At 35.9% G+C, this 16,926-nt stretch overlaps 3 protein-coding genes across 3 annotated transcripts; all 3 read left to right on the top strand.

Annotated features, from left to right (window-relative positions):
* The first annotated feature begins 1,943 nt into the window (after nt 1-1,943).
* Nucleotides 1,944-8,153, top strand: LOC145220041 (uncharacterized). The gene is made up of 5 exons (XM_080087327.1): nt 1,944-2,113; nt 3,972-4,063; nt 4,405-4,559; nt 4,989-5,040; nt 6,404-8,153. The coding sequence occupies exons 1-5, from the start codon at nt 2,075-2,077 to the stop codon at nt 6,705-6,707; spliced, it is 642 nt and encodes a 213-aa protein (XP_079943453.1). The 5' UTR covers nt 1,944-2,074; the 3' UTR covers nt 6,708-8,153.
* Nucleotides 8,154-10,288: 2,135 nt separating this feature from the next.
* LOC145218723 (dnaJ homolog subfamily C member 27-A-like) lies at nt 10,289-11,825 on the top strand. Its single transcript, XM_080086130.1, has one exon. The coding sequence runs from the start codon at nt 10,396-10,398 to the stop codon at nt 11,188-11,190; it is 795 nt and encodes a 264-aa protein (XP_079942256.1). The 5' UTR covers nt 10,289-10,395; the 3' UTR covers nt 11,191-11,825.
* LOC145218722 (m7GpppN-mRNA hydrolase-like) lies at nt 11,817-15,235 on the top strand. Its single transcript, XM_080086129.1, has 2 exons — nt 11,817-12,145; nt 13,609-15,235. The coding sequence occupies exons 1-2, from the start codon at nt 11,880-11,882 to the stop codon at nt 14,495-14,497; spliced, it is 1,155 nt and encodes a 384-aa protein (XP_079942255.1). The 5' UTR covers nt 11,817-11,879; the 3' UTR covers nt 14,498-15,235.
* The last annotated feature ends 1,691 nt before the right edge of the window (nt 15,236-16,926 follow it).

Here is a 16,926-nt window from a genome sequence, read left to right as displayed (position 1 = left end):
AAAGATATGGCTATGCTATAAGCTGAGAATTAAACAGCACTGTATGCCATGTCTTTGCTTGGTGTTTAATTTTGGAACTGTTGTGCATAAGTGCTTTTTGATACCTAAAGTTGATTATGTTAGGAATTTTTGTTGTTTTAAAGTAACAAACTACGTTGTTTTTAGTGCAGTTTAGTGCTTGGGAATTTGTCAAAAGTTGGCTTTTTTATTTTGACAACTGCTATAAAAAACAAAATGTAGTTAAATATAACAGTAAAACTAACCAAAATGTTGTTCACTTCAGTTGGTGTTTTATGTAAGAAAATTCTTTTTTTGAAGATCAAAAACGGGCTCCTCTAAATACGCAAACTACGCAATCTAGTAAAACGTATGAAACTTTAAAAAAAATGTTGACAGTTAGCGCTTTTAGGGTCTGGGTGAGGGTTTATAACAAAACAAACAAACAATATGATTTAGTTTTAGATGCCTAGTTTGGGCTTAATATTCTCATATGTGTTGAGGGTGGTACTAAACATCGTATGGTGCCGCATGCCAACCAGAAAATAAGGCCCAAAAGGTATTTGAGATTGAATTATACAGTTGTTTGCATTACAAATCACCACCCTGACCCTAATAGCCCTAACCGTCAACATCTTCAACAGTTTTATGAGTAAATTGCGTAGATTGCGTATTTTAGAGTAGGCCATCAAAAACGCCCCAAAAAATGTGACCTTCATAACGTCGGGGCTTGGAGGTTTACATTGTCACGGCGCTTAAAATGTCAATCATCAAAAACCGCAAAATAAACTAAAGAGCGATACTCATATCAGCGCAAAGCAATATCAACAGAGCCCGGAATTTTATCTGCACTGATCCGACGAAACAGCCCTTGCCGAAATAACAAACCGCTGTCCCTAATTCTTCCGTATTTACTCGCAAATTAAACCCAAAGACGGTATTACAGTACAGCGCGTCAGTAAAATACACACACAAAGGCGCACGCGCACACACAAAAGTGATTATGACGTCACAGACGGGGTTGTCCTGAAAAGAACAGAAACAATTGATGTCCGTAATGGTTACGTTCTACAGTTGCTAGTGAACTACTAGGCTCAGTTGAACAACAAAAAAAGATTTTCCACGCTTCGTAGAGCCTTAATGTGTATTTTGCAGGGCCGGGTGTAGTTGATTGCTTACGCCGCGGTTAGGTATATATTATGATAAGGCGGCGTCCCCGAGCTTTCACTTTGTAAAAGGTTAAGCGGTCCTTGCCTTGAATAGGCGGTAATCGAGTTAAGTGAAACAAGTGGCATTGAAAAGCTTATTGAAAAGCCAAGCGCTTAACAAGTGGAGTTTGTTGACAAGGCGTTGTTTCGAAGGAAAGTTATTTTCTAGGATACAAAACATTAGCAATATAAGACCTTTAAAGTGTGGTTTGTAAGTGCAGGCGTAACTAAATTTATCCGAATTTGTTTTTTGTTTATGTGTTGCTAAGGCTTATAGTATAATCGTCAGTCTTTGAGAAAAGAAGCATGATTAAAACAGTAATTTCGAGGCTGTTTTAAAGCAAGTGCATTTAAAGTTGAAACTATGATCGTTGGTTTTGAATGCGGAAAACCGTGTTTTAGAAAGCAACTGCTGTTTTAGTAACTTGTGGTCTTATCTTATGCAATTTAATAAATTATTTTGTTGTTTAGAAAGCTTTTTTAGGTTACGTGTTGCAGTAGTTAGTTTTAGCAACTATTGGTTGAAACCTGATTCGTATGCTGCCTATTTTAATGCTGTCGATTTCAGTTTATGTGTTTTTGTTAGTAAACTTAGTAGGCATACTCTAGTTTTTCTAGATCGCCGAGCAAGGGGGTTAACAGTAATAAACTAATTGTAATAAACGCATATAACTAAAATATGAGTTCTTGCAAATAAATACGCTTTTATACACGATAGCGTTAAATAGTCAAATAATTTGTTTTTAACCTTTTTTTAGGGTATTTGGTCAATTTAGATACTTGTTATGCCTAAGAAAGCGCTCTAATTAGATAAGCCAGATCAAAAGACTTTAAATACCAACGGAATATAACCAAACAATTCGTCGAAAATGCTAGCTGGACCGACTAGCAGCACTTCACTTGAAGAGGTAGGTCCTCCTGACTTCGCGACTCGATAATATTTACGATTGGACGTAACTTAGTGCAAACATTTGAAGTGGCGAACAAATAATAAGTCCTGTAGCACGCAAATGATTTTCGAGTGGCGATCAGTCATAAGCAGACACAAAGTAAACCGGACATTACTCGAAAAGTAGGGGAACACCCTTGTTTTAGCACATGCGTCGAATAAATTTGATTTTACAGTTTAGGACTTTAATATTGACAGCAACTAATTTTGGTTTGTTACAAGCATGCTGTGATATCCTATAATTGTGTATTCCGTAAACATTTTTTTGTATTTTTAAGACATTTTTGGTCTTTTTACGCTATATAACGAAGTATGTTGTAATTTTTGCGACGTAGGTTAACGATTTTCAAACAAAAACATGGCTTTACACTAGAAAACTATTAAAAGTGTAATTTTGTGTCCATATAAACAATTGGAGCTATACGTATGCAGTGGTAGGATTCAGCCGGTTCGCACCGGTTCTATAGAACCGTCTCACGAAATTTTATAAGATCAGCGAACCGATTAGCGATACTGGTTACTGTTAATGGACTTTTTGTAACAGAAACGGCTAAAAAATGACTTTTGTGATAGAATCATCTGACAAAGAAATTGAATCCCACCACTTGTTTTATGACGCTATCACAAGTTATTTTTAAGTCGTAGCTTAACGATTTAAAAACCAAAACATGGCTTTACACTAGAAAATCTATTAAAAAGTGTAATTTTGTGTCCAATATAACCAAATTGGAGCTATATGTTAAATGTAGGTAGCACTATATTATGTAGCAATGCGTCTCAACAATCACAGCATTCTTTACTGACTCGTAAATTGAGTCGTCATAATAGTGTTCCATTGTTGACACACAATGAACGATGTAATGTTACACACGCCTATGGAATTTCAGAACAACGCAGATTATGCTTTTTTATCAATGGGAATTACAGACATGATACGTGGGAAATGTGATTTTTTATTACTTATGCCCTTTTTTACTTTTTTAACGCACGAATATTGGGCACATGGTGTATTGTTTTGTTCATGCAGTACAATCTGTATACACATCTTGGAAATGCCGGTGCAGTTGCTAAGCTAAGCTTATGGGCCTAATTTTGGCTTTAAAGAAATATTTACATTTTATACCCCGACTGCGGGTGCTAATACCAGTTCTTGCATAATTTTCAGAAAAAAACTATACTCAGCAGGGTTGCCATACCGTCCCCATTTCTAAGATTTGTCCTTATTTTGAAATACAATGTCTTGGAAAAATGCATGTCCTTATTTTTAAGAAATGTCCTTGTTTTTGACTTGAGTCCTTATTTTGTCTGATTTTCAACGATTACAAGTCAAATCCCTGCTACAAGTAAACGTAAACCAAGACTTGTCACGAGATGCACAATGTATTGTCTACGGACAAGGAGTTTTTTAAACAGATTGTTTAGCTGCAAAAAATATGTCATTCGATAGCTTGTATAAATGTAAAAAACTTGTTCAAAAACATTTGTTTCGTTTCATATGACTATACTGTATGGGAAAATTGGACTGAGATGCATAATTGTAAAATAAAAGTTAACGCATTAAAACATGAAACGGTTGAAACGTACAAATTAAGAACTAACGAAAATGTTCAGTACGATAGTATCCTGTAACATAACAAAGTTTTTGTACGAATGATTATGTGAAGTAGCAAAAAAAAGTTAGTGTAAATGCAAGGTTTAATTGAAACACAATTACAGAAATTATTTACCTTAATTTTTTGTCAACTTTTGCTTGATTAGTGCTTAAATTAACTAGTGGATAAACAATGTTTTTGAAAACATAATCTTTTTTTATTTAGTCGAGCGATTCGACAGAAGATCCAGCTAAGGACATTGATATCAAGATGAAATACTTCTTAGCCGTACAAGAAGCCAAAATGTGGAAGCAAAGGTGTTTAACTATTTTCTATTGTCCAGTAAACAAAAAAGTCTATAGTATTTTTACTACATGGTATTATGTCTCAAAAACATCAAGTGTAAATTATAGTTTATTTTAATTTTAAGTGTTTTGTGATACTTTTAGTGTATATATTTTTTTGTGTGTGTTTTCAATGAAACATTTATTAAATTGGATTTTTCCGTATCATACGTCAGTGCTTATGACGTCAAACTTGTAAAACTTGCATATATATTTAATTTAGTTTGGTTTGTTCTAATACCTTTCCATTTCGAGAACTTTCGACAAAAATTTTGGGTTTTTACGTGTTTTAACATTCTGTAAAATTGTAACAGGTATTTGTCCTGCGCTGATGAAAAAATGAAGCAACTTAGCAATATTGAATCGAGTCTAATGGTCCTCGAGGCAAAATTGCAAGCAGAAAGAAGAGAAATAGAAAGAAGATTCAACAAACAAAATCGGGCCATAAAAGAACAAAAGCGAAAAATTGGTAAATTGAAAAATTGTTACTCTTTAGCGCCTACTACCGGCTGTAATATTTTATTATTGTTCTAAGTAAATAGGGGGATTGAGCTGAGTTGAGTATATTTCGTTTGGTGAAAGAACACATAGCGACACAATATCACTAAAACAATCACCAAGCCAGGAATAACAGCGCAGCGTTAAAACGTTATACAGCGGAAAGCAGTGAAGGGCACAATTGGCGGATCATGACTGAACGCGCTGTAGCTACACCGTATCAAGTTATAAAGCGTTATGTGAGTGGGGCTCGCAAGAAAGTGACATTGGCGCATTTCAATAATTTGTTTAAAATATCAATTCAGTATGCTAATAGCATAGCATTTAAAGTACTTAAAGTACTACTACTTTTGTTCCTTTAGTTAATCCCAGTTTAAATGATATTTTTCTGTTTCTGCAGCCAAACTGACCACAGCCAATCAGAAGCTTTTAACCGGATTAATGGCTTTGAGGTAGGTTTTGTGTATTTGGCATAAAATTGTAGTATAAAGGCATTTTAATCGCTAGTTTTACTGCTGACCGCATCGCTAGTTTTTATGTTACCAACGACTGCAAGTTTTCACTGAAAAATTCTTATTCTGTGATTTATTTGAGTTTTGCTGATTGCTAGAATTTTATCTACTGTATTTAAAAATTTTACCAAATATGATTTTAAAACTATTATTAATATTTTTAACACAACAATTGGTGAATAAGAATGTCTATGTGTGCAACTAAAGAAAGTTTTTATTAAACAATAAAAAATAAAATAATGCAAACTCGACTAAAACCGAATCCTATTATCCAGTTTAAATTGATTTTGTGAATTCGGAGAGATTAAAAGTCTAAACATCCTGCATGATTTGTTGATCTAGTTCAGGGGTCTCAAACTCACACTTCCTTGAGGGCCAAAAAATTTTTTTTAGTTAGTCGAGGGCCGCATTCTTAGAACTTTTGTTCGAGTAATAACAACAAAAATATTATGTGCATAAAAACATTTTTATGTAATAAACAAGAAACATACATACAGTTAGCAAAGGGAAAGAACCAACCGTACTAAATATAAGTGAAAACAATGGCATACAATGACGAAATAATTGAAAAATATGACGCAACAATGGAAATTGCTGATTCTTAACTGGACGGACCATTTCGATCATACTATTAAAACGTTGTATTTATTTCTAGCGTTGTATTTACTAATTTCGAATGATTGTTTCTTGTTATCGGTGGTCTGACAAGGTATTCCACCTAAGTTGAACACTTAAATCTTAAAAGTTGTTTCGCGGGCCGCACAAAAACGCTTGGAGGGCCGCATGCGGCCCGCGGGCCGCGTGTTTGAGACCCCTGATCTAGTTTGTCTAAACCAGTGGTTCTCAATTTTATACGGACCGTGTACCATCTGACAACATTCTCTATCACTGCGTACCACCTATCCTTAACCCTGTTTGAATGGATAGAGTCTATCTATCTATAGAGTCTATGTTTGAATGGATAGAAATAGGCTCATTTTTTTTTTCTTGCTCTGTCAGCATATTTAATTTCAAAGGACTGTTTTGCCCAAACCAGGTCTGGTCAGCTCGGTCAGTTGAGTTGCAATTTTGGATCGGACTTAAATTAGGTAACACAGAAAGTTACTCCCGTACCACATAAAAAGTTTCGGCGTACCACTAGTGATACGCGTACCAAAGTTTGAGAACTACTGCTCTAAACGCTTATGCTAAATAATACTTGATTATGCAACCACAACGTTTTCAACCTATATTCTTCACTTTACTTTTATATTCCATATAATGTAGTATACTACATTTCTAACTTTAACATAAAAAACTTTAGTGAACAAGCTGGGCTTACGGCTGCACCACCCCCCTACTCGACCCACCAGCCCCCCAAATACGGGGGCGTCCCCATTGATGACGTCAGCGAAAACTCCGTCAAGAAAAAGGCCCCAGAAAAGAGAAAACAGCAAAAGTCCCTGATCGGCCCTCAAGAGGCGATGTTAAAGGAAGCAAGGCCTAGTAAAATAACCGGACCCATAGCAGGACTTAAACATTACAAGGCTTTGACGAAAACTCAGAGATCAAAAAGTTTGCCATTGAATCGGCATACAACGCACTTAACAAAGAGTACAGAGTGCTAGCTATTAAAACGGAATGCACAATATAGAATAATGAATCCAAAATTTCTCACATATCAATTTGGAATGCTTTGGTGTTTTTCCTAAAAAAATTTCCCCACAAACAATATTATCGAAATGCTTTTCTTAATATAACTCTTAAGTATTTTATAATAATTCGAGCTCTAAAGCATTATAGGTAAAAAATCAATTTTCCAAAATGAAAAACGGTTTTCCAATGTTGTTCTAACATACCAAATTACTTATGTTGTGCATTACTACTTTTCTTGTTTTAAACTATTTTTTTTCAATTTTGTGTTTGTTTGTTTGTTTAACTACGTTTTGCTTGTTTTTTAATTTTGTTTTTACTTTTGCATTTCCTTGTTTGGGTTTTAAATTATTTTCATTGTCAAAAAAATATAGAATTGTTTTTTATTTTCCTTCAATTAAATAGTAAATTTTCGACAATTTAAATGATAAATTACATTAAAACAGCGGTTCCCAAACTGGGGTCCGCGGTCCTTTAGGGGTCCGTGAGGCAATTTGGGGGGACCGCGAAGCGGTTGAAGTAATTCTTGAATCTTATTTGGGGTCAGTTTGTGCCACTAAATAAGTTTAAATCAAAGTAGAATTGAGAATCGACTGTCTCCATTGCTAAACAATGGCCCTTATTGAATGACAACTATCAAAAATGCAATTGTTCGCGCACAATCGTAATGTTTTTTGTCCTGTTTGTGATGTCATATGCTGTCTTTGGATGATTGTTATGCGCAATTTTGCATAACTAGCTAAAATCCTGCAATCAACTTTCGTTTTTATGAAATACACATTTAGGCTTAAGGACCGCGAGCCCTCAAAATAATGGCAAAGGGACCGTTTTGAAAAAAATATGAAAAAGTTTGGGAACCACTGCATTAAAACATTATCCTTTTTTGCGCATACCTTATTGTTTTATTTATTGTTTTGAGCAGAAAAGGGAAATTATTCGTCAACTAAAATTCTAAAGCCCGTTTATAACACACAACAAGCACATACCAATTAGTTTTCACTAGGTGGCGCATATGTGCTGCTTTTGTATCTGCGCATTCACATGTTTATTGACAACATATAATACTGCAGTTCGCAACTCTATTTTTCTTTTCTGTATAAGTTGTTATGAATGGGCGTTTTTCCTATTACTGTAATCCTATTCCAGTTTTTTGTACTAAAAACAATTGTTTTAAACTTTTGTTCCAGGGATTAAAATGTTACTTTTTTTAAAAACGCCTTTTTTAATTATTTGCATTTCTGTAAGGAATTATATAGTTGTATTTTTGCTTTAACAATATCTGATCTTTTATATGCTTCAAGTTTTTGGGCTTTATTTTTGCGTGGCGTAGCTATTTCTGACATGTTGGTTGTTTTTTTGTGCAATTGTGTCGCTATGCTTTCTTACATCTAGCGAAATAAACTCAAGTCAAACCATTAAAATTGTCTGTGTCTTGCTGTGTTGTACAGCTGAAATTAGTTCTTTCTCGTGAACTCTATGATGCCATCTAGCGTTTATCAGTTAAAAAGAACAAGTCATTAGTCATACTTACCGTATTTATATCCGTTTAATTCCATCTTTGTCTAATTCAGGCAAAACTTGAGGTACAAATGATTTGCAATGAGATAGAACTTTAACTAATCAACATCGGTTAATCCGGATTTTGGCCCAATCCGGACATTTTTGTTCAAAACGGGTCTGGATTAACCGAGGTTCACTATAAGTTATAGTTGTAAACTAAGCAAAATAGCACTGAATTTGTGTGTGAGCTTGAGTTTAGTTTGTTTCGCCGGTGATACAAATCATAGCAACACAATTGAAATATATTCACCAAGCCAGAAATAGGTGCACAACGCTGGCTACACCGTTATTACAAGCGTTATTTGGTACATGGGTTCTAAGTCGCTTAATTAGGTTTCTTCAAAATAACGGGTCTGATTCGGGCTTGACTTTACACTCTGTGTCAGTATTAGTATTATTTTTTTTTTTGAATAAATTTAACTAGCTAAGAAGCTGTAGGCCTAGTTGCTGGACATGACCTAATGTCAAGCAGCTTAAAACGCCTTGTTCAAGACCAAACAGCCTAAAACGCCAAATTGTCTATTGTGTTTGTTGTCTTGGTCTTTCCTGCGGCTTCAATGTAAACACATGGCAATCAAACTTTCGGGCCTAAACGGGCTTCTCGAAAATGATTCGGTTTTGGGCTGTGTTTCGGAGACGGGGCTGTAACAATTTAGTGACAGGGTGTCACTCGCTGCCTGTCACTGACCAGCTGTCCCAGACTTGTGACAGGGTGTCCCTGATTTGTGAAAGGGTGTCACTGATTTTGTGACAGGTGTCCCGGTAGATGATTTGACGCCAAAAACTAGCGGCACTGGAGTCCGGTTCACTTTAGGTCAAGAAGGTAACGCCAGGTCAAATGTTTGGAAATGCTTGTTTTTGGAAATGCTTGTCGTTATTTATGATTTTAAACCTTCACCTGACCCTAATAGCCCTAACCGCCGGCATTTCTACAAGTCTGCAAAAAAAAAGAAAAAAAAAGGTGTAAATTAAACGGGATTCGAACCCAAAAATTTTGCGCATGAGGCATTGTTTCTACCACTACATTACAGCAACAGTTGCGATCTGGTGGTTTAAACAGCATTTAAAGTATCATAAACTATTTGACATTTGACCTAAAGTGAACCGGACTCCAGTGCCACTAGTTTTTGCACCAACTGCCGTTTCCTAAACAATAATACTTACAAAAGTCAAGAAATATCTTGCAAGTAAGGAATTACGCCCACCCGCTTATGTCTTGCTATTAATTCTTGGTGACACTCAAAATCAGGGACACCCAAATCCGCAGCGACTTTAGTGACAGCTTGTCCCTGATTTGGTGACATACAACGGGTGTCCGTGACACCTGTCCCAAACGTGACAGGTGTCCCAAAAATGTCACAACCCATGTTGGGGTTTCGGGCATATACTTTTGGGTTCGGGCCGGGTTCGGGCTCCAATTTCAGGCCCCTTTACAACTCTGATGTGACAGGTGCTCACGCTGGAGGGTGGCGTTAGCTTATTGGGACATGACAGAGTGGGGTAACGTTAGTGGAACCAGTCAAGTTGGGACCTTAAAGCTAACCAGTGTTAGGGAAAGAGGGTGGGGTTCAACAGGAAATAAAATCAACAAAAAACCTGTCGGATAGTTTCCGTGATTCCCTGTATGTCATAAATTTTGACTTGACACGGTGTTGTAATGATCTTAGTGGTGATCTCCTAATAACCCTACTCGACTTTCTTCAAAATGGTAAACGTTAAAAACGAAATTATTTTGAGCAATGTAGCACTGTTTTAGTAAAATCTTTTCATTATCATAAGTTGTAAAAACAAACATTTGAAATCATAGTTAAAAACAATACATTGCGGAATAATTGATAGTTATGTTGTACGTTTTTAACACGTATTTTGTCAGTCTGTCAAAGAATAAATTTACAAAACATCTGTTGAAAAAATGTGAAAGTTTATTGAAAAAATTTCACGCCTGAGTGGATTTCGGCACAAAACGGTTCGGAAAAAGTGTCGCATTTTACAAAACTTTATTTTCGTTGTTTTATTTTAGAGATGCTTTACTAAGGCAACTAAAAAACAGTGAAAAATAATATTTTCTGTCATGTTTTTCACTACTTAATAAGTGCATCTAAAATGGCGGACAAAAGCAAGCGTAAGAAATGTTTACGCGTGAAAATTATCAGCATGGGAAACGCTGAATGTGGAAAAAGCTGTATTATTAAGCGTTACTGCGAAAGACGTTTTGTCAGTAAATACGTACCAACTGTTGGAATAGATTACGGAGTTACAAAAGTTCATGTCAAGGATAAAGAACTGAAAGTTAATATTTTTGACATGGCTGGCCACCCCTATTTTTTCGAAGTGCGAAACGAGTTTTACAAAGATGCACAAGCGGCTTTATTAGTTTACGATGCTTGCGACCGAAAAAGCTTCGAAAGTTTGGATTTGTGGCTTCAAGAAATGGGAAAGCAGCAACTCGTTGATGATGTTGTAGTCTTTGTTTGTGCTAATAAGGTCGACATGGGAAAACGTGTTGTTGACCGGTTAGAAGGCCAACTTTGGTCACAAGGAAAAGGTTTCAGCTATTATGAGACTTCTGCAGCCACTGGCGAAGGTATTACAGAAGTTTTTCAAGACTTATTTGAACAATTAGTGAAGCTTTCTGAGTGTGACGGCAAGCGGACAATTCCAACGGTCACTCCAGGTTTCACAAAGGATCAAGTGGATGCCATTTTGCGATTGAAAAATGGCCGGGACAACTATGAAAAACTCGGGGTGCATTATACCGCTTCAAGAGATGATATCAATAAAGCGTATCGAAAGCTGGCTGTTATTTTGCATCCTGACAAAAGCATGGCACCGGGAAGTGAAGATGCATTTAAAACTTTAGTTAATGCAAGAACGGCTCTACTAAGAAACAAAGAGTAATAAACAAACCCAATTATTTGTGTGGTGCTTTTTTGACATGTGTTTTTTCAGCTTAATAGCTCATTTCCTAAAATGCATTGAAACACTAAGTGATTAATGGTTAATAGCATGTTCTGTTGATTTTAGATTATTGCATGTTCTGGCATACATTTTGTTTTCTTTCAAAACTGAAAAAGGCTATATTTTTGTATTTTTGAAACTGATTTGGTGTAATGTTCATATATCTAGAAATGATTTAGTTAATCAAAACTTTTTTGTCGCAAATTACATTCAAAACTGTAGCCTAATTTTGGTTTAAATGTTATACTTTAAAATGCATCAACTAGTCAGTCAGAAAAGTGCCTGACAAAATGGTGTTATTTTTAACAAAAGTTTTTCCCGATTTATTGGTACTGTCTTTTGATATTTAGAATACTACCTATTCTACCATGTAATATGGTATGAAACAGGTTTTTTATCGGTTTTGCAACTTTTGTAAGATAATTAAATTTTAAGTACATTGCTTCTGTATTTTTTCAAGTGAAAATGTGTGCTACCTTTTTCATGACAACACTATTTTTTTTCAATGTTGCTGTTTTTCACTTAGTTTCATTTTTATCTGTATACCCTTCACTAAAAACTCATATATTTTTTAGGCTTGTTTTTATTTCTTGTGTTGGTGCGTACACAATTTTAGCTTGCCAAGAAACATGACAGCCAAGCTACATATAAAAAACACTGTTCTGGATGACTTGTGTAGCCGATTTTTATTGAACATACCGGCACAAGAAAAAGAAGACATGGTACGTCTCTGCTTCCAAATCGAACTGGCCCATTGGTTCTATCTGGACTTTTATCGGCCAGAAGATACCTCGCTACCAGATTGTCGAATGCATGAGTTTGCCAAGATTATTTTTCGGGAGTATCCATTTTTGTTGAAACCAAAGGATGTCAATGTGGATGATGTTCTAGATAAGTATGAATTTTTTTTACATTATAAGTTAGGACTTTGAAATTTTGACTGTGGTTGAATTTTTTTACCTTAGTTGACTAAATTTTTATGTTTATTAAACCAGGGGGGGAAACCTTTGTCACTGTGGGGCCAAATACAATTGCAATAATTAGATCGCGGGCTGCACCTTTATATAACACAAGGTGATTTTACTTCGTTGCATACCAAAAATACCTGACTACAAGAAAAATTCACATTTGATTTTAGCCACATTATTGTCAGGGCATAAAAAATAACATCAGGCGCACTAATCTGCTTAAAAAGATATAGTAATGGGATTTGTTTGCCAGTACATTTAAAATCCAAGTGTCTCTGCGGGCCAGGAAACTTTAATCAATGGGCCGCAGGTTGCCCACACCTGCCTTAAACCATGTCCGCCATCTATCGGAATTGACTGTATTACAAGCATAAGCTGAACATAAACACCTAAATCAATCTTAATTTAACCTTAGTTTGGTAACTAGCTGTACAATATCCACTGTATGTTATTTCGAACCTGGCAATTGTTTTATGTGGTTTACCAATTAGTTGGATACAGTGTATAATCAGATGAGTTTTGTACATAATCTTCTTCTTTACTTTCATTAAGCTGTAGACAAGCGATTCCCAACCTGGGGTTCGCAGACCCCCAAGGGGTCCATGAGATGGTTTATGGGGCCAATGGAGGCCAAATTTTTAGTACCATTAACCAACAGTACAATATTTTTAAGTTTCCAAACCGTTTAATACAGTTGTACATACAGGTGCAAACTGCTTATAAAACCTTTAAATCAGGTACTATTATTTTTTGTGATTGCTACCTCCATTGTGACATCACAACACACATGAACAATAGCATTTATTATGCTTTGTCTCAAGCTTTGTAGAGCAGAAAATTGATTTCTTTGTTGCATTTACTGCTACCATACACAACTTATTTGAGATTAAGGGACTGTGAAGGAAAAAAAGCATAGAAAACTTACGGTAAATTACTTTGGTGGTCTGCAGACCTATAAAATTTATAAAACGGTCAATTAAAATGGGTGTCATTGACTACAAAAAGGTTGGGAACCACTGCTGTCGACAGTGCACACTTTTTTGGTCTATAAGATCTTATCAGTGCAGCTCGTGACAAGACATAGGTGACATTGGCAAATGTTTCCTCTGTGGTTTATGCCGAGTTGTGGCATTGAACAAAATCAGTAAGGAATGGCTGTAGACAGTGCACACTTTTTCTGTAAGATCTCATCAGTGCAGCTGGTAACAAGACATCTAAGGCCATATTGGCAAGTGCTTTTCCATCTGTCACTCCCAATAAACTGGAGTGCCGTAACATGGTTACACTAGCTAATATGGCCTATGTCTTGTCTTGATGCTTTTGAAACTTTAATTGTCATAAAATTTCAATTACACAGAATATATATTTTATTGGTGACCTTTGTTTGCAGATGGAAGGCTTACAAACGCAGCGTTCCAACCTACGGAGCTATTCTTTTAAACCACACTTTGGAGTATGTGGTCCTAGTTCAAGGATTTTGGATTAAAGCTAGTTGGGGTTTTCCTAAGGGAAAAGTCAACCATTTAGAAACCCCTGAAGCTTGCGCTGTCCGTGAAGTCCTTGAAGAAACTGGGTTTGACATAACTGGCATGGTGGACAAGACACAGTTTGCTGAACACCATCTCAACGAACAGTTGAGTCGCTTGTACTTTGTTCCTAATGTCCCTATGGATGCCGAGTTTAAGCCCAAAACTCGAGGCGAGATAAAACAAGTTACATGGTTTCATGTTGACGATTTGCCAGCGCACAGAAAAGACACTGCACCAAAACAAGCACTGAACTTATCGGCTAACTGTTTTTTCATGGTAATGCCATTTGTAAAGCAGTTGCGCCGATGGATTGCCACTAACAAGAGCAAAATGTCTGTTGAAAAACCATTAACTAATGGTAGTAGCAGAAAGGATTGCAAAAGTACTGAAAAATCAACACCACAAAAAGCGTCTGGAAGCAAGTTTTTAAACTCCTTAAACTCACCCGTGTCGGTTGACAAAACGGTTGCAAACCAACAACATGAGATTTTCAGCCGTGGAAATTTTGCAGAAGTTGAGCTTGTTACCAGTTTGTTCAAGCCACAAAGTGCTGATTCATCGCAAAAGCGGCGACGTGGCACTGGCCGTGGACGGAACCTCACTCCTACAAAATCCAAACAGCATAGTTTGGATAATAAAGGCCGGGCAAAAGCAATAAATGAAGAATATATGCTTGACGCTTGGAAAAACTTTACTTTCGATCTTGATGCAATGGAAAAAGCAATCTTGCAATTTCATCAACCGAGTTAACACAAAAAAACTTAGGTTTTTTATCAATCCGATTTTACCTATGAAATGCCTCCAATTTTTACTATTTTTGTAATGAAAAAACTTACACCAAAAATGCTGGTTTTGCGAATTGTTGGCAAACAAGAAAAAAGACCAAAAGAGCTGATCAAAAATTCTGAAACAGAAATAAGTTGTCTATTCTTTGACAGAAGTCTATATCTTTTCTGCAAAAACCCAACAAAAACAATTCAATATTGGTAAATTTTGTAGAAAAGAAAAACAGTGACAAAAAACAATTTGTTCAAGGTAAAAAAATGCTATTGTGCCTTTTTGTGTACTTTTTTTTACACGTGGCAGTGTATACCATTTCAATGTTACACCAAAAAAACTTGTAAACTGTATGTTACACCAAACTTGTAAAGGTTTTCTGCAAGCAATTATAGTTGAATTTTTAACAACTCTGCATCGTAATGCTTGTTTTCTCCAGTTACTGTTTTTGAAATGTCAAAAAAAAAAACATTTTAATGGCCCAGTGGTCAGTGCATTACTTGGAAATGAATTTTTGATCTTTTTAGTCCCAACTCGGCCACTTGTGTTTCCCTGAGCAAGAAATTTAGGTGGCACTGGCCTAGAATGCGCGGTATAAAAATGTTATTGATCTTTACAACAAAAATATGGTGAATATAAAAAATACTTGATTTTAGGTTCTGCACTGTGTTGTACATTTTGAATTATTTTGCAATAAAAACTTTCATTTTGTTTTTGTTTTCATTGTGAAACAAGTGACATCGGGTTACCGACACTTCCGAAACTTGGGTACAAAATTTGTGTCTGACAATAATTTCAAAAACGCAAAACTTTGTATGCCTGGATTTTTTAGCATCCACAGCACCTAAGTAGTCTTCAAATTGCCCTAATTGGGCGATTTAAACTACAAAAAGTGAATCATTTTTCTATGTTAGTGCACAAAAACAACTGCTAGTTTTTTTTCTGTGTCAGTGAAGATGCTGACTAAGCAATTATTACCATTGCAAACGCCTATGCTCCGTTGCGCCACTTACCGGAAATTAGCAAACCCATGCTGTGAGTTTCGGTGTTAGTAGCTCTACCTGTGAGACTGAGTCACAGGTTGTGACTGTTGTCTATGTAGTAAGTTTTGTTATGCTTCTATTTTGTAGTTAATGAGGAAACAAATCTTAGCTTATTTTTTACAATATTTTTGTCGTTTTAAAAAAAATATTGGCAAAAGAATTAGAGACAATATTTGTGTATTAAACATGACTACGTTTCGACATTTTTTTTATCGTTGTGCGTTGTTTAATACACGAATATTGGCTCTGATTGTTTGCTCAGATTGTTCAAAACCGTGTAAAGTGTACCTAAATACTTGTTGGGTCGACAGAGGGTCAAAGTTACAGCAAGCTATAAAACGCATTATTTCACAAATTCGATTTACCAAATGAGTTTGTATTTTAGGCATAGGAAATGTATCCTCTCAAATATGGTAATGTAGTATAATTATGAAAAATGAAGTTATACTTCTTAGAGTTCACGGCTAGTAATCGTACATATAAGTATCAGTAGCGGGACCCGAAATTTGGAAAGTTTTTAAATCAAGTTTCACCATGTGGTAAAAAAGATTACAAATCTCATTATTCCTCAAAACAGAGTTTCTACTTGTACAAGTATTTTTCACTAACAATTATTACTAAATTTGGACACCATAAGGGTCCATATTTGGTCCATTTGGGGCCTTTGCTGCCGTACAAGGACCTTCCCATAGAAAACATACCTTGGAAACCAGTCTACATAAATTCCCCTGGGTAATACCCTGGAACATGTGTGTAGATCAGGGCTACTCAAATAGCGGACCGCGGTCCATATCTGGACCTTTGAGGCGTTGGATGTGGACCTCGACGGTCTTTTGATTACATACACCAGCATTTGTGAGTTAATCAATTAATCATCGCTACGCATTTTTTTTGCTATTGAAAGCCCAAAAGGTCTGCTTTAGGCCAGTCTATTATTATATATTGTTTATGTCTTTTTTATTATAGACGTTTTTGTGTATGACGTGACATCGCAGTTGAATCATGAAATATTGACTGGAAGTTTTCTTTCGTTTGTCGCCCGCCATCTTTTTTGCCGTTGCCACCTTCTCGTGTAAGAGGTTGCTGACAGGATGACCACGAGGTCTTTCGCTGCCCCGCACGCACAATATTTATGTTGCAACCTATTTTCGTTTAATTTTAGTGCCAATAAAATAAATTTGAACTTGAAACAAGCTTTTGCAAAAAAAGTGAAACATCATGGCCCGATTGCGGACCATACAACATGGTGAATAATTTTCACATCAAAAACCTACCTCACAAGCGGAATACCTTTGATCAGCTTTGTTAAAATTAAATTTAAGGAACCGAAAATTCCAAAATACCAATAGTATCGATGAC

Source organism: Phallusia mammillata, chromosome 3, assembly GCF_965637545.1.
Source record: "Phallusia mammillata chromosome 3, kaPhaMamm4.hap1.1, whole genome shotgun sequence".
NCBI lineage: Eukaryota > Metazoa > Chordata > Ascidiacea > Phlebobranchia > Ascidiidae > Phallusia > Phallusia mammillata.
The sequence above is the reverse complement of the archived record's forward strand: the minus strand, read 5'-3'. Positions and strand labels throughout refer to the sequence as shown.